The 24,362-nt window shown below is 40.6% G+C and overlaps 1 protein-coding gene across 1 annotated transcript in view; it reads left to right on the forward strand.

Moving 5' to 3' along the window:
* The window catches only part of LOC109865442 (tomoregulin-2), a 165,500-nt gene that overhangs the window by 19,558 nt on the left and 121,580 nt on the right, over nucleotides 1-24,362 (forward strand). Inside the window, exon 2 of the mRNA XM_020453645.2 lies at nucleotides 7,192-7,301. Within this exon, the coding sequence (XP_020309234.1) occupies nucleotides 7,192-7,301 (110 nt within the window). The remainder of the gene's footprint in view (nucleotides 1-7,191; nucleotides 7,302-24,362) is intronic.

Below are 24,362 nucleotides of genomic sequence, written 5' to 3' on the forward strand. Positions count from 1 at the left end.
AACTACAGCCTAAAACTTTTTACCTGGGAATATTGAAGACTTGTTAAAAGGAACCACCAGCTTTCATGTGTTCTCATGTTCTGAGCAAGGAACTTAAACATTAACTTTATTACATGGCACATATTGCACTTTTACTTCTCCAATACTTTGTTTTTACATTATTTAAACCAAATTGAACATGTTTCATTATTTATTTGAGGCTAAATAGATTTTATTGATGTATTATATTAAGTTGAAATGTAATTGTCATTATTACAAAAAATAGAAATAGGCCAATTTGATCGGTATCTGCTTTTTTTTGGTCCTCCAATAATCGGTATAGGCATTGAAAAATCATAATCGGTCGACCTCTAGCTGTAACGTACCAAAATGTGGAAAAAGTCTAGGGCTGTGAATTCTTTCGGGAAGGCACTGTACGGTATGTGACGAGTCAGCCCCAATAACATCTAATCGAAAGAGGGTAATACATTGCTAGGCCTTATGCCGACTGCCTGCCTCCCGCAACCTTTCAAACAGGGCTTTTTAGATGTATTACCAACCATGGATTTAACTACTGGCCGTGACCTGATTTCCCCTTTTGTTTACACAAGAGATTAGAAAGAGTGCTCTTGAACACATAAATCCCCTGATCTTTGCAATGCTTATTCCCACTAACAAGCAATAGTTATAGTCCTTTTACATGTTTACCAACACATGGCTTGAAAACAAGGAAAGTGCTATAGAACGATCTAGCTCAATCTGACAGATGCATTGGACTGTGTAGAAATTGCCTTGGGTTGCATAAGTGCTTCGCTTGCCATCTTAAACGTTGGCATATAAACATCACCTCCTTTTGCATATTTGATGTTTGCCAGCTTGTTTTGGTTAATTATTAATTCACTGTAATATCCTCCTGTAACAGTGGGTGGGGCATGGGAAGTACAAATAGTCTTGGCCTCTGGCATATTTTGCAGTTGAGGGCATATTTGGCCTGGAGCAATGAGGCGTATGAGTAGGTACCACTTGGCTTACAAGTCCTGTGCATGAAGTGATCTACCACATCCTCAAACCTGGTCTGATATAATTTCATATTATTCTGTACGTAAATCCGAGATAATCCATTTAGTATAATATGTTCTGTTTAGTATGGTTACATAAAACAGATTAAGGCAATCAGAAAGGAGGGTGGTTAGTTGGGGTTGATGGTTAGGCATATAACGCGAACGTCTATTAACCCAAGGGTTGTGAGTTTGAATCTCATCACGGACAACTTTAGCATTTTAGTTAATTAGCAAATGTTCAACTACGTAGCATGTTAGCTTCCCCTTCCCCTAACCATAACCCTAACCTTAACCCTTTTAGCTAACACTAACATTAACCATTTTTGCTAACCCGTCCCCTAACCTTAACCCTTTAACCTAACTACTAAACAACCCTAACCTTTAACCCCTAAACCCTAGTCTAGCTAACGTTAGCCACCTACAGTGGTTCTTCCTTTAGAAGTTACGAGCTTATGCCGCTACCATTTGTGGTAGTTGGTGGCATTCTGACATTGCACCACACTATCACAAAGGGGAGCTAGAACGCTGATCTATTGGTAGTCTAAATTGTTACAATTAATGGAGGCGTTTTCAGTCTGAGAGTCTCTCCTCTGGTACAAGAGTCCTGCATCAGCAACAACAACAAAAACTGTTGGTGGTCCTGGAGTTAAGAGAGAACTTAGGTAAATACAATGTGGGAATTTCACTTGACATGTGGGGCTTTGGTTTATATCCCTCTAAAAACAGTATAATAATAACAAACTGGTTTTATTTACAAATTAGTAAGAATGTCTCACCCCATGTTCAAGAATGGCCTTTCCCCTTTATTCAGATTACAATTTCTGACCTTCGGTTATTTGAAAGAAAATAATCTAAAAAATATTGTTATTTTTTAAACAAGCCATAGAAAGTTGATTTCAATTTCAGTAAAAAATGTGTCTGTAGGCCCTGCATTAAAGACCTAAATTGGTTAAAGAAAATTGTGATGAATAAAAATATATAACACCGTCTCTTGCGCATGTTATTTTCCTTTAATAATGCATCCTTATTTATAAAGTTATTATTATTATTACTATTATTATTATTAACCCTGCATTATAATTATATAAAAGCCCCTTAGATATTCTCACAGACCAGATTTGCCCTGACAAAAAATGCCCCTTAGATATTAATTTAGAATCCTCCTATCCTCTAAATGTAATTATTGGTGGAGAGTCACGTCATTGGCAGAGAGTCAGGCGGCATTAAAGAGGGCAAGGAATGAGATGGATGCCAGGCAAACATGCAGATGTTTATTTCAACTACGTTTTAGTTGCAACAAGTTAGATCGGGTTTAAATCAAGAGACCTACATGTAGAGATTAAATTATTATTATTATTAGATATACTGTAGGCGACATGAGTCTCACTAGAATTGAGTAATGTGCTGTTAAAAGGGTTGTAGGTTGTTTTTTTACCTTTATTTTACTACATAATAGTCTACTTACTCTGCTGGCATCTTAACCCAGTTTATGCCCACATTTGCAATGCAAATCAAAACAAATTGCTATGAGAATTAACAGTGGTTATAGTGGGTGCAACCGGTCAGCACCTTAGGAGTAAATGTCAGTTGGCCTTTCATAGCTGAGCATTCAAAGGTCAAGACAGCAAGTGTGTCTGCGTGTGAGAGAGAGAGTAACACGTGTTAATGAGTTCCAAGAGGCAATCTGTATTCCAACGATTAGTTTAATAGCCCGGCTACTGTAGGTGTGAAAATCCCCCCTACTTGCAATGCATTCGATGCTTAAGTAAAGTGTGCAAGGTGTGCTGCAGTATGTTACAACTTTTAAAGGAAGAACCACTCTAGCCACCTAGCTAGAATACATAACATATCATAAATTTTTTGAAATTCGTAACATATTGTACATTTAGAAAATGTGTAATATGTTGTACATTTTTCAAATTCTGAATATATAATACAAATGGTAATTATTAACGAAATGGGTGATGGACATCACCAAATGAATACATAACATACCGTACTAAATGCAGCATCTCAGATTTAAATACAAAATCATACGAAATGCGCTGGGTTGCCCCCTTCTACCAACCTGCTCACCAATTCCTGTAATGACTATTGCTCCATTTCCAATCAATGCCAATATGTTCAAAGACACACAAACTGAGCTTCCCATAGAATCGTTATGTGTCAGGAAAATAAACCAAACGACATCCGTAAAATAATGGGCTCTGGAAACATTGTGCAGCAACAATACACCAACACATTTGTGGATATGCCATTTCAAAGTCCTAATTGTATCCCTTTCATACAGATAACAATCCCACTATTTTAGTTTGTAAGCTTTTTTTATGCCAGATTTTGTGTGTGTCTGAAAGGGGTAGGGGGTAAAGAACATAAAGACCTAGTCATGATTCCTGCATTTTGACAGACCCTGTAACCCTGTTCTGTTTTTTTCATTAATTCATTAACACTTCATATAATTTATAATTTTGCACGCCCAATTTTTTAGTTTTTGATTTGTTAAAAAAGTCTGAAATATCCAATAAATGTCGTTCCACTTCATGATTGTGTCCCACTTGTTGTTGATTCTTCAGAAAAAAATACAGTTTTATATCTTTTTGTTTGAAGCCTGAAATGTGGCAAAAGGTCGCAAAGTTCAAGGGGGCCGAATACTTTCGCACGGCACTGTACCTTCTTTGGCAGGCAAAATAATACTTGTTATGTAAGAGTTAAAGCTGCTTCTGGCCATACTGCTAGGATACATTCTTAGAAAAAAAAAATGGGTTCCAAAAGGGTTCTTCGGCTGTCCCCATAGGTTGACCCATTTTGATTCCAGGAAAGGGTTTTACATGAAACCAAAAATAAATATTCAAAGGGTTCTCTAGAGGACTGCTGAAGAACTGTTAGAGGTTCTAGATAGCACGTGTCTAAGAGCGTAGTAGGGCTCTGGAATGATTTCCTCAACCACTGTGCTTCTAGCTTTATTTGGTCTTAAACATGGTTGTCTGAAGGCCTTACTTGTCACACAGTTAACTACTAGATGATTCAGTCTCAACCAGGGCTGTTAGGGTGACCATATTACCGCCACACCGGCAGTCACAATGGCAGTTAAATTCCTTTTTAGTCAGGTAATTAGGCTTCTCCAAGCTCTTTCCTAATATTAAGCACAATGCTTCTCTTTACAACAGCATGAAAATGAACCATGGGAAAAGCCTCCTCCATTCGCTATTTTAAGTGCATGACATGTTCCCCTGCCCCTTTTTTTCTAGACAGGAGCATGATAATGGTCCATTCTAAATCCAAACAAATTTCACACATATGTTAGTTAGTATATGTAAAAACAAGATAAAATCAAGAATAGTCTGATGGGTGACTTTATTAGCCTAAGAATTGTGAATGATATATTATCACTTGGGAATGATGCCCAGCTTAAGGAAAGAAACAGCGCATGCCTTGTTTTTGCGACTTTTTCAAATCATAGTCGAACACATCATGTAGGCTAGCCCATAGGCCTATATGTTTTGATAAGGTTCAACTAAAATGGTCAAATAACTTCTTAAAATTAAGGACATTAATCAGCTTTACAGTGAGTGTAGAGCCTAACAGGCATACAAGTTTGGGGAAGATAATTTTCACCATAAAAATGTACTTGTATCATAAAAGCGTTACATGCATATTTGCATTTGGGTCACTTTTGAGAATTGGGTTTTCCTGCTAATGGAACATTCATGCTTATAGCCTATTGCCACGTGCTCATTGCTATGCTGATAATGTGAAGACATACCCTAATAGTTGATCAACATTTTAAGCTAAATGTTCTGATCTGTTGCGTTAGCCTTACTGCTTAGAACTGTTTTTTTTATGCTGGTGGTTGTATTAATTTGGGATCTATCGCATCCCACAACTGTCCCAGACAATGTTTGGAATATTTATTTCTTGCACAGAATAGAATAGGTCAACTTTTGTACTATGGGGGATAGTAGATTGACATAGGCTTTTGCTGTTCGTTAGGCCTACTCATCTTGTTCGCTGACAAAAGTAAATGTGGACAGTTCCTCCATTATCTTCAATAGGCGCCTTGGAATTGGATAAGGACGCGCGCAGTTGCATCCCCGATGTGTCTGTCTTCACTTGTAGCCTGTGCGAAAGACCCAATCACATGACGGAGAGCCATGTGAGTGATAGTCGCTTAGGAGCACGCAGCCGGGAGAGAGGAATTACAATTATTATATTCATCCCAAGGGTACAACAGCCACTGGCATTGCTTTTTTTAGGGGACATTACGGCCACACAAGGGGATGCCGCCGGGAAATTCAAGGAATTATCAAGTGCTTGTCAAATTGTGAATGTGGGACTGATGAAGTGCGCAAAAAACAAAGCAGAGCTTCACTTTTTTCAAATGATCATTAGAGTCAAATCGTGCAGCCTTAGAATGTACTAAAAATCTAAACATAAAGCTCAACATTTGTATCACAACTAAAGTTACATAAATAACTCTAAATCAAGCATATAGGACTACCTGTTTCTTTGTAAACCACTCAACACAGAATTTCCGCATGTGCACACTCCCTCAAATCGCTTGGAGAAAATATCCTTTCTATTTTATTCAGCTATTTTCAATTGTATTCTTCATATTGTAAAATAGTATAAAATAATGCCACGGAATTCTAAGCAAATCTTGTCTGTCAAATGAACTAGTCTTGCCCACAGTCATATGGCATAGCCAGATCAGGGCTTTTCATAAGGACAACTCAGAGTATGCTATTCTGTTCTCCTGAAATATACATTTTCTTCATATCATGTTTCTTTAGACCTGTCTAAAATAAATAATTGATTTATTGTGGTGGTGTAGGCTATACTACATGGATTTATTATACGACTTTTCAGAAGCTCTGCATCAGTTGCTTGTAGGCTATGCGTGGAAGACAGGAGATGCTACATTTGTTTATGTTAATTAGCAGTCTATTACCGTGAAACCGGCAGTTAGTTGCTTAACGATCACCGGCGGACAAAATTTCATGACCGCCACAGCCCTAGTCTCACCATATATCGGATGAAAATGGGAAGTAAATACATTCAGTATTCTGTTAAAATATGCCATTCCTGAGCCTGTATGGAGCACTTAATGATATGTTGCTGCCTGCATTTACATGCAGGTTTCGACATTAGAATCATGGAATGAATTTTAAAAACCATGACGAGGTACATTTAACTATGAAATTGTGGCAATATTTGCACTCTTTTTGTGTTTTTGTTTTGTATAAAAGACTAAGGCTTCTTTGTTTCGAATTGACACTTTGATATGTGCATGCTATTTGTAAGCAATGTGCTCAGGTAGAATAGTAGCCCGGAGCTTTCTGTCCTGCCTCATGCCCATTTGACTGCATGATTTGGGGTTGGAATGCTTTGTCTGAGTCGTTTGAGTTACCTAATTTAGACTGAATTGGATCAAATCCAAAATGTCACCCTATGCACTATACATTGCACTACTTTTAGGTTCCATTTGGGATGTAGATGCAGTGCCAACCGTATTATGTAAAGCCAGACATAACTTACTTCCCTAAAGACAAAGAAAGACTCTTGCTTCAAAATGTAGCATGACTAATCGAAGACAGCAAAAACATAGATTTTTCATTCAGTTGTTTTTCCAATTGACTTTGATTGTTTTTCGATGGTATATGTTAAATGGGATTATTACACAGCTCAAAATGTAGACCTTATAATGATGTTCTTGGCGCCATTCGGTAGGTGTCAAATCCTGACGGTTCTTGTGTTTAATAAGTCTCTCTCACAAAATAACGTTTAATCTCAATGGGACTGGATAGATAAATTTAAAATATTTTGTGTCATTGTTCTGTTTTATTTTAAACTGATAATGAGCAACTAAAGATCCTAATAAACACTAAACATACACATTTAACACAACCTAATGACCCTGATAAGACATTTGGGATGCATACCAAATTGGACCATATTCCCTAGTGTACTACTTTTGACCAGGTCCTATTGGGCTCTTCTCAAAAGCAGTGCACTGTAGGCAATAGGGTGCCATTAAGGAAGGGACCTTGGACTCATCTGCATAATGCAATTTATTTTTGCGTACCTCCCACTTTTGCTTCTATATATTTACGCATTCAGCTAACGTTTTATGATTTGTGTTTTTACATGGCAGGTTTTGATGACCGGGACACAGATCTCTTCTTGTGCGACACCAACACCTGCAAGTTTGACGGGGAGTGTTTGAGAATTGGAGAGACCGTGACGTGCATCTGTAACTTCAAGGTAAGACACTGTTCAATGTTTTATTGTCAGAAAATGTTTTGGGGAAAAATAGCATATTCTTCTTTTCATATACAGTGATCAGTGTTGCCACCTCATTTGGTTGGAGTTGGATTTTTATGGTGGGCTGACGGTCAAATTAAGATGTTGTACTTTACCCAATGTTGATTTAAGCAATAAATTATTTGGAGTTCATATATGGAGTGTGCAACTTGATTTTCTTATAGTTTATTGGACTTAAATGTACAAAACACTCCATTTAAAGGGGCAATCTGTGATTGCTACGTCTATTTTTGGACTTTTAAATTCATGATACAGCCATTGATTCTTGACGAATATAAATTATGAATGTGTTATGAGCTTAGTTCAAATTAGTTCAACTGTCTAACCCTATCATATCCCCCAAAATATAATATATATTGTATATATATTGTGTATATATACTGTACTTATTAAGCTTACTTTACTTTTTTGTTTGTAAACAATGTAATTGTAAACAAACATTGTATAGCCTCAAAACATTATTATTTTGTTGTCATGGATGTTCCGTCTATGAATTTGAGAGTGTTTACATTTTTCCAGACCTATTCCTCAGCTGTTAAACAAAACACCCACTAGCTATCAAGAGGGAGGTGACACTGTATAATAAAGACATAATTTACTACTTCTCATAAAACTGAATGTCACTCTCAGTCACGGTGGCTGTTTAATGCATTCCACTTTATTGATGTTATTGCCATTGACAAAAAAACAGATTTAAATACCCTCATTAGTAACATAAATCCAGTGAATGATGCTGTGCTATGGTTCAGTTTATTACCAATCTATAACAAAGGAAGCAAACCAGCCATCCATTGATAGATTTTTGTATTACTCTCACCTCATTCAAACAAATATATTCTATATTACAAATGTAAAAGATTATACCAAGATAAAGCATAAGGATATGCCTTATGCGTTTCAGCTCGAAACTCTCTTCCAATGTGGCGAGCTTATCAGCACACCCAGCGCAGACGCTCTAGGCAGACGACACTCGATCGGTCGCTTGCTTTAATCTCAATTTCGTACATCCCTGGGAGCGGACATTAGTAAAAGCGCACAGATAAATTACATTACCTCTCCATTTCTCATCCCTGAGATCTCGTACTGATAGTGGATGTCATTCGGGATAGAGCTCTCTCTGTGAAGCATAGCAAGGAGCGGGTCAGACCGCTTTCCTTTCATACTTACTTAATACTGGTTTGGCCTTGGGTCACGGCCTACCGTGGCATCCTGTGTCTCTGTATGTATGGACGGGACGGGACCTGACGTCAATGCGCTTAAACCTAATAGCCGCCATGTCTTTATTCCATTAAGCGTTGTAATTCAGCAAACATGATTCTCTTATTGGGGTAGGCTGTGTCTGAGGGGTTGTGTACTTCTCCACACACACGAAACACACACTTTAAGCTGCTGAGGGGTTACGTGCAGTATAGCTGTGAGGAGGAAGTCGGTTTGATCTGCGAGAATCAATGGGTGCTATTCAAAGGCGGGATGTCCATTCAGCAACCATGTTAGATAGCTAGTCCATCTCACACTGCCTCTTTTGAGGAGCTGAGGCTTGGGTCTTTAGAAGGACTCGCTATCAGCAAGCTGTGTGTGTGTGTGTGTGTGTGCCACAGTTTCACAGTCATGTGATACTTGGACCTGCTGTGAAATATCTTGTTATCATTTTATGATATCATCCATTCATGTCGGATTATGACTATTTCTAGCATCTCAATGAATTTTTTCAATAAGGCTATTGTTTCAACGGCTCTGGCTTGCTCTTCAAGGCATAGTTTTGACCCTGTCTATAATGTGTTCTGCAACTCCAATTTTGGGTTGTGACATTTTCTCTGCTGTAATACATTACCTCTATCTGCTGTCATGGCTGAATCAGAATTAGTTAGGTAACATTAATAAATAAGATGTTTTATTTACATAATAATGCTTATGTGAGATATGTCATTAGAATGTCTTCTTTTGGATAATACTGTTGGCAGTTGCATTTTCCTCTCTCTTCTCCAGGGCTTAGTCACTTGGGGCCCAGAGAGGGGAGAGGTCAGGCTTGTCTTCATATGTCAATGTATCTGTTAAACCATGTGATGCTATGAAGAATATCATAAGGGGAGGAGGACAGAATGCAGGCTTGTCTTCTTATGGGAATGTGTCTGTAACTATTGTATGTCCCCTCTGAGGTTGCCCTTATCTTGACCTAGTATATGACCTAAGAGGCTCACTGTCTTTTCTGATCTTGTCCAGGAGGGGTGGTATTTGAGATGGGAGTATCTAGAATTGATATATGCCATTGGATGAGGTAATGTTTTAGTCCTAAGTGGTACCAAAAACGAGATTAGAACCTCATCTAAAGAGACCAAACCGAACAATAATTTATAGCTAATGCTGTCTGGCTATGGGATACTCCTCTCTCAATTAAAAGGCTTCCTTTGTAATGTTCCTAAGATCTGTGTTTCGTCATGTGAGTTGAGATGGGTGTGTCTTGGCTATAAATGATACTAAGTATTGTTTTGTAAGCACTCTCAGAGAATTCATTTATAGACACTGAATTGATCTGAGAGTCACAGGGCTATGGTGAAGCTCATATATAATTAAAGATGGACTTCATAATATAACTCTGACTTGTGCGTGGTTTGCTCTCTCAATGTTTAGTAATACAGGAAATTACCACGACACTGCACATGACTGGCTTTCCGCATTTTAATGTAATTTTGTGTATCAGTCCACAATGTTACTGTTATTTCCTCTAATATCTGGTTGCTACTGGCTATTCAGCATGTTTATGTCATTTTATTTCTAATGTTAGGTTGGGATAGTGCTTCAAAGATGGCGAGAGCTAATGCAAGTCGTGTTGTGGATGTGACAGTGGAACAGAACAACATGTCCTTCCTAGCTCTCTCAGAGCAAACACTTCCCCCAGAAAGCACTCTCACACACACACACACACACACACACACACACACACACACACACACACACACACACACACACACACACACACACACACACACACACACACACACACACACACACACACACACAAAATACTGACAAACCATAGCTATACCACGGTGTAGTCCCTGGTGGCATTCAGGAGGCCATAATAAGAGGGCTCCTGATAGAGACCTTGTTCCATGTATTTGTATACATTTATGATCCTTTTATCAGGGAACCGTCTGTGAGTCGTACAGTCCATAGAGCTGTAATTCCCAGGCAGAGCCTTGGATAAAGGGCACCTAGGGACACTGGAATAACAGGTACCCTGGTTTAAGATGATGGCTGTTCAAATATTCATTAGTGTTTGTAGTGAAACTAGTGCATGTGTCAGGAAGTGGTTAAGTATAAGTATTTTATTGGGAGTTGTTACACTAGCACCCTCTTAGCAGAGACAGGTGCTGTATCATCACTGACGTGACATGCCACTATGATAGGATAAGACATGATAGAATATGTTTAATCTCCCATTAATTTTGTTATATCTTGCTCCCCCTTCCTTCTTTCCATCGAACCCCTCTTATCTGTTCCTCCACTACCTTCCTCAACTCTCCAGCAGACTCTCTACCCCCTGCCTCTCTCTCTACACTCTTAGAAAAAAAGGTGCTATCTAGAACATAAGAGATTGGGCTAGTAACTGGAAGGTTGCTGGTTAAAATCCCTGAACTGACTAGGTGAAAAAGCTGTTAATATGCAAGGCACTTAACCCTAATTTCTCCGATAAGTCACTCTGGATAAGAGTGTCTGCTAAAATGTAAATGTTGTCATAGTGGTCTGCAAAATTGACTTCCACCTTTTGCATGACAATTGTGCCAATTCAAATCAGTGTGAAGAAGAGCCCAGCACTGGTGGCATCTCCCAGAGCTGTATCTTTGGGAGCTAATTCAGATTGACTGAAGGGCAATGTTGATAGATGGGCACTCCTGTAGTGTCCATGCTGTTTTAGTTCATGGAAAAGGCCAGAAGGGCAGTCCTTTGGTGTATGGGCCGTAGATCGGAAAATGTTTAGTAGGGTAAACTCACTGGTGAGAGTCAGGTATTGGTGGATGCATAAGCCCAACTAGCTCATGTGACCATGTTAGAAATGAAGATGAGATCTAAAGATATTGTCCTACATTTATCACTCAAGGCCTCACAACCTAACCAGTCACCCAAATTAACACCATGAAAATGTATGCAGCGTCTGGCCTCCAAGTTGCCTTTTGCCCTTATTCAGTCAAGGCAGTGAGCTTGATGGGGGGGGGCAAGGCTATCTCCTCAGGACGGTAGCATCTGTGTCAGCTCCTTGGCGGCTCTAGCTGGCCTGTCAAACACTATTACAGCAGAGCCCATCTCCAGTGACTGCACTGGGGCCTAATCAAGAGGAGACTGCCAACCGGTTAAAGAGCAGAAGCACAAGCCAAGCAGCCCCCAGTCTATCTCTCCCCCCCAACCGTCAGAGCAGACTAGCATCTGCAACCATGGCAAGGCATCATGGGAGTTTGTCAATCACTCAGACAATGCACAACACATTTCTGTCTGGGGGATAGATGGAATACATCATCAGCTTAGACACAGAACAGATTTTATCCTGGGATGGTGTTCCTCAGGAATTAGCTGTTGGTCCATTGCCTTTTGTTATTGACCCCCACTGACATAAGCTCCCTCGGATGTGTCTTGGGTAATGTGGAGTGTTTCTGAGGCGAAGGCTGAGCCAAACCAAATCAACTGAAACTGGGAGTTGTTGTCTGTGCTTCTGGCTCTGTATTGGAATTATATCTGATTTGGCACCAACTTTGGACTAGAAGCAACAAAGTACTTTAACATCCACTTTTGGATTGAAGGCTGTACAGAGGGTGCCCTTGTAAGAGGAGAGAATGAACAACTAATGTTACAGTATATCTTTGTGGGTGTTTGTCTCTGGGTGTTTGTCTCTCAATGCAGTGACAAACACCCATTGCTATCCACTGCCTCCTCCCGTTTCGCAGTTCGTCTTTACCAAAGCCTTTCTCGGTTGTATTCTTTTCCCTGATGGAAGGTCAGAGCTTACCCCCGGTGTGAAGCTAATGATCTGACAAAAGCCCCTGATTTTACGCTCTCTGTCCCCCAAGCTCTGTGCCGTGTCAGAAACACTGTAGCAGACATCCATCACGCTTCAAGGTCGACAGACAGATGAGAGCTCTGCATCAGAGACTGAGACGCCATCTCAGACGAAAACATCTGTCTCTTGTCATGAGCCACAGGTACCCCTGCTTCTAGAACCAGTGAGTCATCTCAGTCAGAGGCTTAAAGAGATGTCGCTTTGATTAGTATGAGCAGACGTAAGAAAATACTATGCCTCAGGGTCTTTTGAGTGGAAATCGTGTACCGTGAATACGGCACATTGTATAGATCAAATGGTGGAGTGATTCAATGAGGATCAGAACGTGCCGTGCAGCACGGTTGCTATCTTCTGAGGTGAGCCACATTTTTGTAGAGATGTTTATTATTGATTGGAGTGAATCATAGCCTTGGGATGTATTTCATATTCGAGAGCTTGCTTTAATGGATAAAGGAAATGCGTGAGGTTTGAGTTTGTCAGTGTGTGTCTGTTTCCGTGTGTTTGTTTTATTTTCTGTGTGTTTGTGTGTGTTTGTGCATACATGTTTGTGATGTTGCGTTGTCGTACAACAGGAAGCTAAACCTTTAACATCACTCACAGTAAACAGAGAGTGATGGTAGCAATGAAAAAATATATATATAATTAAGAGGGAAAAAAACATTCAGAGGGGGCGGATGGATTCTTTACAGGGCAACCGTCCACTGCTTGGCAACCCATGGCCCAGACTTCAAAGAGTTTTTGTGACCATGCTGAGTAATTGGTCATAATGTAGCTGTAATGGGTTCGGCAGCAGCTGATTAGAATATCGATGTTAATCGCTAATGGTGTGGCTTGTGCTAGTTGACATGGTGCTCTATGGGGTCAAGCTGAGAAGATCTTCAAGTAGACAACCTCTGAAACAAAAGGATATCTGTGAGGTTCATTGGAAAATCACTCGTGCAGGTGTCAATTTGGAAGCCCATGGATATTGAATGCAGAGATGTGGTTTTCATATTACAGGTTTATATTTTAGACCCTCACACATGGTAATGGAAAAAATATTAATATGGCAATTCATTATGTGACAAAAGTGACTATAACACATAACTTTCTCTAAACACAGTAATGGCCTGGCAATTGGTATTGTCTGTCAATGGTATTTTGATGACATGACATAGGTTTATGCTATTTGTGTTATCCTCAAATGTCTGAAATGTCTGATTTTATTTATTTTGTTTGCATATTGATATTATCTCGATTTGTTTAATTGCAGGACAAATATCTATTATGAGGAGGATCTCCAATCCCATCTAAATATTTTACTAACTGCATCCTATTTTACAAATGTTTGTGCACATATGTTTCCTTGACCTCTCTCCCTAATATCTCCAAAAGAGGTCGACTGATTAATCGGAATGGCCGATTAATTAGGGCCGATTTCAAGTTTTCATAACAATCGGAAATCTGTATTTTTGGGCGCCGATTTGCCTATTAAAATTGTATTTTTATTTTTTATATATACACCTTTATTTAACTAGGCAAGTCAGTTAAGAACACATTCTTATTGTCAATGACTGCCTAGGAACGGTGGGTTAACTGGCTCGTTCAGCGGCAGAACGACAGATTTTCACCTTGTCAGCTCGGGGGATCCACTCTTGCAACCTTACAGTTAACGAGTCCAACGCAATAACGACCTGCCTCTCTCTCATTGAGACTGCCTGTTACGCGAATGCAGTAAGCCAAGGTAAGTTGCTAGCTAGCGTTAAACTTATCTTATGAAAAACAATCAATGATAATCACTAGTTACACATGGTTGATGATATTACTAGATATTATCTAGCGTGTCCTGCGATGCATACATTGTGACTGAGCATACAAGCATACAAGTATCTAAGTATCTGACTGAGCGGTGGTAGGCAGAGGCAGGCGCATAAACATTCATTCAAACAGCACTTTCGTGCGTTTTGCTAGCAGCTCTGAGGCTGGTGTAACCGAAGTGAAATGGCTAGCTAGTTAGCGCACGCTAATAGCATTTCAAACGTCACTCGCTCTGAGCCTTCTAGTAGTTATTTCCCTTGCTTATGGGTAACACTGCTTCGAGGGTGGCTATTGTCGTTGTGTTCCTGTTTCGAGCCCAGGGAGGAGCGAGGAGAGGGACGGAAGTTATACTGTTACACTGGCAATACTAAAGTGCCTATAAGAACATCCAATAGTCAAAGGTTAATGAAAAACAAATGGTATAGAGGGAAATAGTCCTATAATTCCAATAATACTGTATATACAACCTAAAAATTATTCCTGGAGATATTGAAGACTCATGTTAAAAGGAACTACCAGCTTTCATATGTTCTCATGTTCTGAGCACGGAACCGAAACGTTAGCTTTCTTACACAGCACATATTGCACTTTTACTTTCTTCTCCAACACTTTGTTTTTGCAGTATTTAAACCATTATTTGGTTGAGGCTAAATTGATTTTATTGATGTATTATATTAAGTTGAAATCAAAGTTTATTCAGTATCGTTGTAATTGTCATTTATACAAAAACCAAAAACTATTGTCCGATTAATCGGTATCGGCTTTTTTGGTCCTCCAATAATCGGTATCGGTATCGGCGTTGAAAAATCATAATCGGTCGACCTCTAATCTCCAATGTCAGGTATAGACATTCTCAGCTAAGCCAGTTAAGTCTCTATGTACTGTATGTAACCGGTCTAGGTTGAAATAATATTTATTTGTTAAGCATGCTTAATTTCACTGGTGTGTAGCACCTTGATGGGTAAGTGTAACGCTCGTCGGAAGAAGAGGAGCAAGGTTCAGCGTGGTATATGTTCATGATTCTTCATTAAATCCGACCATCAAACAAAAGAACAACGAATGTCACGTTCCGTAGGCTACGCAGAGCTAACAAAAAACAACATCCCACAACCTAAGGTGGCAAAACAGGCTGCATAAGTATGATTCCCAATCAGAGACAACGATAGACAGCTGTCCCTGATTGAGAACCATATCCGGCCAAAACATAGAAACACAAAAAATAGAAATAAAGAACATAGAATGCCCACCCAAATCACACCCTGACCAAACCAAATAGAGACATAAAAAGGCTCTCTAAGGTCAGGGCGTGACAGTAAGGTTCACACCTTTAGGATTATTCAATTTGTTTTAATGCACTGAGCAAGTTAACTCAATTGTAACAACAATGTGGGAACACGTTTAATAAACAACCAAGTTTACCAGGTCTTGGTCCAAAATGACTCTCTGATTGCTGTAGTATTATTATGAAAATATGTTGAAAAGAAATTGTCGTGGAATTGTGTGTTCTTGATTTTCACAGCTGCGTTATAAATACAAAGTTACATTTTACATCATGCTTCCATGACATTATGGTTTTCTACTGGACTAAAGTATATCCCAGACTTACAGTACAAAGTCAACTGTGCGTCCCAAATTACACTCTACTACCTGCATATGTCTTTTTTTACCTTTATTTAACTAGGCAAGTCAGTTAAGAACAAATTCTTATTTTCAATGATGGCCTAGGAACAGTGGGTTAACTGCCTGTTCAGGGGCAGAACGACAGATTTGTACCTTTTCAGCTCGGGGATATGACCTTGCAACCTTTTGGTTACTAGTCCAACGCTCTAACCACTAGGCTACACTGCCACCCCAGCCCAATGGGCCCTGGTCAAAAGTAGTTCACATTGAAGGGAATAGGGTGCAATTTGGGACGCAGTCAACCAGTTTTACCAAGCCTCAGTTCCATTCCCTCATCACTATGTTTATATCTCTCTCTACTGTCAGATTCTTCTTGTCTGAATGTAATCTGGCCCTGTAAAGCCTTCTGTGAATAACTAGCCTTCTGTTGACTATTCACTTCACTCCACAAAATTCAAATGGACTGACTAATTGTTAATTTTAGTCTTGGGTAGATGGGCAGGTAGATAAATGCTAATTTCAATGGATGATTAGCTGATTCATTTATTGATTCTGATGGGCTGTCATGTTTGGTTTGTACAGATATTGGATTCATCTAACTCTCCAATTTACAAACACTAAAATGTGCTTTGTCCGTTTATTATACATACATATACAGACAGCAATGATTGTACTCTCGCTCTCTCGCTCTCTCTCTCCTCCTTTTCATCTCTCTTCCTCTCCATCCCTCTCTCTTCCTCGCCATCCCTCTCTCTTGCTCTCTCCCTTTTTGTTAAACCTTGTCAGACAACTGCTATATACAACTGCTTTGTGTGATGTCACCTGCAATTGCAAGAAGGCATTTTCTACATAGTGTACAAAGTGCCCTCGCCCCTGTGTTTGTGTGTCAGGCCAGTCTCACAAGCAGGTAGACAACAGGTCTACATGTCCGTTCCTTATTTCTCTGCCCAAATATAGAGGTAGTAAGGTTAGGTTAGGGTTTCAGAGGGGGCTTGCTCACAAGGCAGAGCCACAGCAGCCCCTGCAGGTGGATTTGGGAACTACAGCTCAGCCAGCAACCCGGAGTACTTGCAATGGGATGGGTTAATGTAGATAGGCAAAGACACATACAGTACACACATGCACACATGGACAATAGCACACTCCATTATCTCCTAGGTAGTTGAAATGCTGCCCTGTGCACCAGGTTTCGTAACAGAGGAGGGCTGAATCTCCGTTCGGAGGTGTGGTCTGTTTTGAAAGGCCCAGTGCAGGCGTAGAAGGCTGTGCCATATGGCCTTAGCCCATCGCTTTAGCTCACTGTCTGCAGAGAAAAATGGGGGATCAAATTCTCTCAGCTTCTGTCTGTCCCTTTCTCCATCCCTTCCTTCCAATTCACCCCTCCCCCTCTCTTGCACTCATTCACCCCCCCTCTCTCACTCTCTCATTTTGCACTCAATCCCCACTTCTCCATATCCCTCCATAGTACCTTTGCCTATGTTTCTCTGACACATCCTCCTTCATGTCTTTTCCTCTCCATCCTCCAGGTTTCTGTCTGTCACTCTGATTCCTCCTACCCACATTGCCTGTTTATCCCCCTGCATGCCTTCTTTCTCTCTCCTCTCTTCCTCTCCTCCTCCTCTCCACCATCCTCCATTATCGAAAAGGATGAGAGATACACTGGGCAACTGAAAACCGTGAGACTTCAAGGCTCAATGGCATCTTTGTGCCTACATGGATGTGCTCTGAGACGGGGGGGGGGGGGGGGGCAGAATTCACACCTCCCTAAGAGATGGATGTTTAAATCCCTTTCACTTCCCTTAGGGGAGAAAAAGATAGGGAGATCATACTAAGAGAGGCTTTATAGAGAAACAGGCACACTCCAAGATGCCCGCAGGGTCCTGCCAGGCATCTTTCCCTCAGTTGCATCATGTCTGGCAAAAGACATTCCTGGTGTTAAAAAACACTGAACCAGATGGAGAGAGGGAGAGGAGGATAAAAACGTACAGTATAAGCCACCCAGGTCCTCTCTGTAGAATTGGTCCTCCTTTCTTTCTTTTGAGAAGGGAGGGAGAGTTCTTCCCTCCGTCCTTGAGCTATCAAGTCCTTTCACCCCTTCTCTTTTTTCACCGTTTCTTTCTTGTTCCTGTTGACCATTTCTTCCTAGTATCCCTCTTTCTCCAACCCTGTTCTTTCTTTCCTCTCCTCTCCTTCACTTTTCCTCACCCTCCTCTGTCTCTATCCTCTTTTTCCCCCTCTCCATTGCTTTCTACCTCAAACTGTCCTTCTCTTTACCCCCTTCTCACCCTCCCTCTTTATCTTCCTTTTTTCCCCTCCTTCTGGCTTTCTATCTCCAACTCTCGTCTTTCCTCTACTCCTGCTCACTGACTCTCTTTCTCCCTCCCTATCTCTCTCTCTCTCTTTGATCAGGAGCCAACCCTCTGTCTCTTCCTCCCTCCCTGCATTATGCCACCCTCCCTTACTCTCTCAGCCAGTTAAAAATGTTGCCGCTCTGTAGCCCTGCATCGCTTTCAGGCTCCAGAATCGATGGCATGGATATTTTTGTGCTGCTCCTGGCAGTCGACAGACTGTATGTGTGTGTGTGGGTAAGTTTCAAGTTTCAAGTTTTGTTAGTCGTATGTACAGGATACACATGGAATACACAGTCCAACAAAATGCTTACTTGCAGGTTCTTTCTCGACAATGCAACAACAATAAGAAATAATACAAACATAAAGTAAATGGCTCAGTAGGATAGAAGAATTGAATAAACATGTTAGCGTATAGTATATTCAGAACATCCTGAATTTGGCGGGACACACTGCAAGGTGTCGAAAGCATTCCACAGGGATGCTGGGCCCATGTTGACTCCAATGCTTCCCACAGTTGTTTCATGTTGGCTGGATGTCCTTTGGGTGGTGGACCATTCTTGATACACACAGGAAACGGTTGAACCTGAAAAACCCAGCAGCGTTGCAGTTCTTGACACACTCAAACCGGTGCGCCTGGCACCTAATAACATACCTTGTTCAAAAGGCACTTACATATTTTGTCTTGCCTATTCACCCTCTGAATAGCACACATACACAATCCATGTCTCAAGGCTTAAAAATCCTTCTTTAACCTGTCTCCCCCCAATGATTGAAGTGGATTTAACAAGTGACATCAATAAGGGATAATAGCTTTCATATGGATTCACCTGGTCAGTCTATGTCATGGAAAGATCAGGTGTTCCTAATGTTTTGTACACTGTGTGTGTGTGTGTGTGTGGATGATGCCGGACTTCCTCAGGCACCGTTTTGAGTAGATGTCCTGGATGGGTGGGAGCACTGTCCCAGTGATGTACTGGGCCTTCTTCACCACCCGCTAGAGGGCCTTGCGGTCATGGATGAAGCAATTCCTGTACCATGCCGTGATGCAACCGCTCTCACTGTATTATTTGGAGAGGAACCGGGGTGGCATGCCGAATTTCTTATGCCGCCTTAGGAATTATATGCTCTGTTGCGCCCTCTGACAAGAGTGATGGTGTTGTTGGTCCATGTCAAGTCCCCAGTGATGGAACTTAAACTGCTGACCCTCTCTACTGCAGTCCTGTCGATGTAGATGTTTGAGCATGTGTGTTTGTGCGTGTTTGTATGTGTTAGCGTGTGTGTGTGTATGTTTGCATTGTTCTGCCGGAGTGTGAACAGATGAAATGACAGCCTACTGTGTGGTTTGCCATCCTGTACACCTGCACACATTATAGTTAATCTATTAGGGGCCTGTAGTAGCCAGTTTATCTCCTGTGGGACCCACACTGTGGGCCCAAGTTGTGGCAGTGACAAATTGTTTCATGGTTTGTTTTTTCAGAAATGTTTAGCGTATGTGCTACTGTTCTACAAGTCTTTACAGTATTTGCAGTGGCTTGTTGTTTAGAAAAGTTTAAAGTGTAATCAAAATGCCAATATACAGAACCATTCAAAAGTTGGGGGCCACTTAGAAATGTCTTTGTTTTTAAAGAAAAGCACATTTTTTGTCCATTAAAATAACATCAAATTGATCAGAAATCCAGTGTAGAGTTGTTAATGTTGTAAATGACTATTGTTGCTGTAAACGGCAGATTTTTTTATGGAATATCTACATAGGCATACAGAGGCCCATTATCAGCAACCATCACTCCTGTGTTCCAATGGCACGTTGTGTTAGCTAATCCAAGTTTATGATTTTAAAAGGCTAATTAATCATTAGAAACCCCTTTTGCAATTAGCACAGCTGAAAACTGTAGTCCTGATTAAAGAAGCAATACAACTGGCCTTTAGACTTTAGACTAGTTGAGTATCTGGAGCATCAGCATTTGGCCAGAAAATGGCCAGAAAAAAATGGCCAGAAACAAAGAACTTTCTTCTGAAACCTGTCAGTCTATTTTTGTTCTGAGAAATGAAGGCTATTCCGTGTGATAAATTGCTAAGAAACTGAAGATCTCGTACAACGCTGTGTACTACTTCCTTCACAGAACAGCGCAAACTGGCTCTAACCAGAATAGAAAGAGGAGTGGGAGGCCCCGGTGCACAATTGAACAAGAGGACAAGTACATTAGAGTGTCTAGTTTGAGAAACAGACGCCTCACAAGTCTTCAACTGGCAGCTTCATTAAATAGTACCCGCAAAACAGGAAAGCAACAGGAAATCAAATTGTATTGGTCACATACGCATATTGAGCAGATATTATTGCGGGTGTAACAAAATGCTTGTGTTCATAGCTCCAGTGCAGTAGCATCTAACAATTCACAACAATATACACAAATCTCAAAGTAAATCATGGAATTAAGAAACATATAAATGTTAGTGTCACGTTCTGACCTTTATTTCCGTTGTCTTGTCATTATTTAGTATGGTCAGGGCGTGAGTTGGGGTGGGCAGTCTATGTTTGTTTTTTTATTATTTGGGGATTTCTATGTTTCGGCCTAGTATGGTTCTCAGAGGCAGCTGTCATTAGAGAATCATATTTAGGTAGCCTGGGTTTCACTGTGTGTTTGTGGGTGTTTGTTTCCGTGTCTGTGTTTTTCACCACATGGTACTGTTTTGGGTTTCGTTCATTCCACGTTTATTGTTTTTGTATTCAGTTGTTGATGTGTACTATTTCTTGTGGTAAGTGTTCTTATTGGACACTTACCACGCCGCATTTTGGTCCTCTGATCCTTTTCGCCTCTCCTCTTCGGAAGAAGAGATCCCTTACAGTTAGGATGTGCAATGTCGGAGTGGCATTGACTAGAATACAGTATATACACATGAAATTAGTAAAACAGTATGTAAATATTATTAAAGTTAACAGTGTTCCATTATTAAAGTGGCTAGTGATTCCATGTCTATGTGCATAGGGCAGTAGCCTCTAAGATGCAGGGTTGAATAACCGAGTGGTAGCTGGCTGGTGACAGGGACTAAGTTCAGGACAGGGTACTGGGTGGAGGCCGGCTATTGATGACTATTTAACAGCCTGATGGCCTTGAGATCGACTGAAAAACAGCTTCTCTTTCCCAGCTTTGATGCACCTGTACTGACCTCACCTTCTGGATTATAGCGGGGTGAACAGGCCATGGCTCGGGTGGTTAATATTTTTTGGGCCTTCCTGTGACATCGGGTGCTGTAGGTGTCCTGGGGGGCAGGCAGTGTGCCCCCAGTGATGCGTTGGGCAGACCGCACCACCCTCTGGAGAGTCCAGAGGGCAGTGCAGTTGCCTTTACCAGACGGTGATTCAGCCCGACAGGATTCTCTCAATGGTGCATCTGTAAAGGTTTGTGAGGGTCAAGACAAATTTCTTCAGCCTTGTAAGGTTGAAGAGGCGCTGTTGCTCCTTCTTCACCACATTGTCTGTGTGGGTGAACCAGTTCAGATTGTGATGTGTATGCAGAGGAACTCGAAAGCTTTTACCTTCTCCACTGTGGTCCCGTCGATGTGGATAGGAGCGTCCTCTCTCTGCTGTCTCCTGAAGTCCACGATCAGCTCCTTCATATTGTTGACATTGAGGGCATGGTTATTTCCAAAAACCTGTTTTCGCTTTGTCATTATGGGGTATTGTGTCTAGATTGATGAGGATTTTTTTTTTAAATCCATTTTAGAATGAGGCTGTAACATAACCAAATGTGGAAAAAGTCAAGGGGTCTGAATACTCTCCGAATGCACTGTATCTGCACATGTTTGTTTGTGCACACACACACACACCGGAAGCCAGGGAAAATTATTGCCACCTGCAATGCCAGCCACTCAGCCATTATTCAAGGCACAATAGAGTTCAATGAAAGGGAATTTTCTAAATTGTGGTCACACATGCCTGCCTACAAGGGCTACACAAGTTAAGTGCCTCACTTGAGTACTAGTGTGCCCAATGTTAGATTTGAAGCAAACACTCTCTGTAAAAGTGTCTGACGGAAGTAGCTAGAAAGTTGGAATATTGTTTATTGAATATTACACTCTCCTTAGGTCCATTATCAAACTATAACGCCAAACTGCTTTCATCCACAATACTTTAGTTCATCAAAGTTACTATTGTACTATGCAAATCAAGCTTTGTTATAGGAAGAAAGTTATGCTTTTCTCACAATTGAGCCAAGCTGAGTCAAGCTGTACTGTGCTGGCCTGGTGTCAGCACGTTGTTATGACTCTCCTATGAGGATACGAAGGATCAGGTTACAGTGAGTACACTCTACAACACCGTCTCTCTCTCCCGCAGAGGGGGAGAGGGGTGAAGTTGGCCGCTTTATGACGGTCGTAAATACCTTGTAGAAACTCTGCCTTTGGGCTCTGCTGTAACGGCCGTTGTTGGTGGTGGAAGAAGAGAACCAATGCGCAGCGTGTTAAGTGTCCATATTGATTTAATAGAACAATTGAACACTGAAACAAAACAATAAAGCGACAACGAACGAAACGAAACAGTCCTGTACGGTGAATACTCAAAACACAGAACAGAAAATATTCAGCCACAACTCAAGGGTGAAAACAGGCTACCTTAGTATGGTTCTCAATTAGGAACAATGATTGACAGCTGCCTCTGAGTGAGAAACATACCAGGCCAAACACAGAAATCCCAAATCATAGAAAAAAGAACATAGACTGCCCACCCCAACTCATGCCCTGACTATTCTAAAACAAAGACAAAACAAAGGTACTAAGGTCAGAACGTGACATCTACAGGATTGAGGGGGAAGAAACCTTTTGTTACAAGGAGATTCCTCCCACCATGACTACAACATCAAAAGGCTGGATAATGAAACAATGTTTCTGTAGTCCAAACATTGGGAATGGTTAGTGGGTATTTAAAGAATAACCATGTCCAAATTTGTTGTTTTGTGATATCATGAAGGACGGTATAACTAAATAACTGTACCACATCTAAATGTTGTGGAACTTAAATGTTTAAATATGAAATATGAACTATTTGTGATGTACATAGGGCATAGCTGTATATGTAAAATAGTCTAGGAAACTCGACCGAATATGAGAAAAGAACGAACATTGGTGCGTCTGACAGACACTCCGAGACCAACCTACTACAACTACAAAGGACATGGTGACCTCTGTTGGACAACCAGAGACTTACACAACCAGAGACTCTCAGTAGATGAATTGAGTGTTTTGAACAGAGGGACAGCGAAGACATACAGACGGAAATATGTACATTACAATTATTTCGAATGAGCGGCCATTCACATTTTCATGAGCATAGTTATCAGCTGTATGTACGACAGTGGAATTCATTTGTCTCTCCCTTTCCCTCTCTTTTGAATCCACCATTTTGTGTAACAAGCCATCATATCAGGTTAGTCCACTAGGGACTTTTCATTGCTTTATGTAGTAATCAATATGTATTCTATCCTGTTTGTGTGTTTTATGTAATTCTGTGTGATTGGTTAGTTAGCAAATACATAATTAAGCCAATTTGTGTATTGGTGATTCATCATGGAGACTAAGGTTCGTGCAGAATAATAGGACATTACGACGTTCAGAATGAGACTGAGATATGAGTTAATATAAAATAATAGGTGACTGCTATGAAATCAATATATTTTGATATTCTTTCAGGAAACGGTAACTCATTAAACAAATGATTCCCGTGGTGCAACAGGTTACTGAGTTAATTGTTACAGGATTAATTTAATCACGTAGTAATAATAATAGTTAATAACAGTTAATCATTACATTAATGAGAGTCACGACATAACACCATCTACCACAATTGCTGGAACCGTGCTGGAAAGAATCATGTGAGAGGAACATATCCAAGCCAGTACAGTATGGTTTGGTCAGCACTATAGTGTGAAAAGTTGGATTGTCTCATGATTCCTTTATTCAAGATAAGAACCAACATGCATGTTGATGTAGTCTAGCGCTTAGCAAGGGTCATGTTCATTAGTGCAGCCACCAGGAAATGTTTTAAAACATTTTACAGTGGCAAACGGAAATTAGTGTTTTTATTGGGCATATCCATGTAGTCCTTCCCTGTTTGTAAGTTTTGTTCTGATTGGTGCCTGAACAAGACCATAGTGAATCTGCTTGCAATATTTTCCTGTAGGTGTCCTGGAG

The sequence above is a fragment of the Oncorhynchus kisutch genome, linkage group LG2 (genome assembly GCF_002021735.2).
Source record: "Oncorhynchus kisutch isolate 150728-3 linkage group LG2, Okis_V2, whole genome shotgun sequence".
Taxonomy (NCBI): Eukaryota; Metazoa; Chordata; class Actinopteri; order Salmoniformes; family Salmonidae; genus Oncorhynchus; species Oncorhynchus kisutch.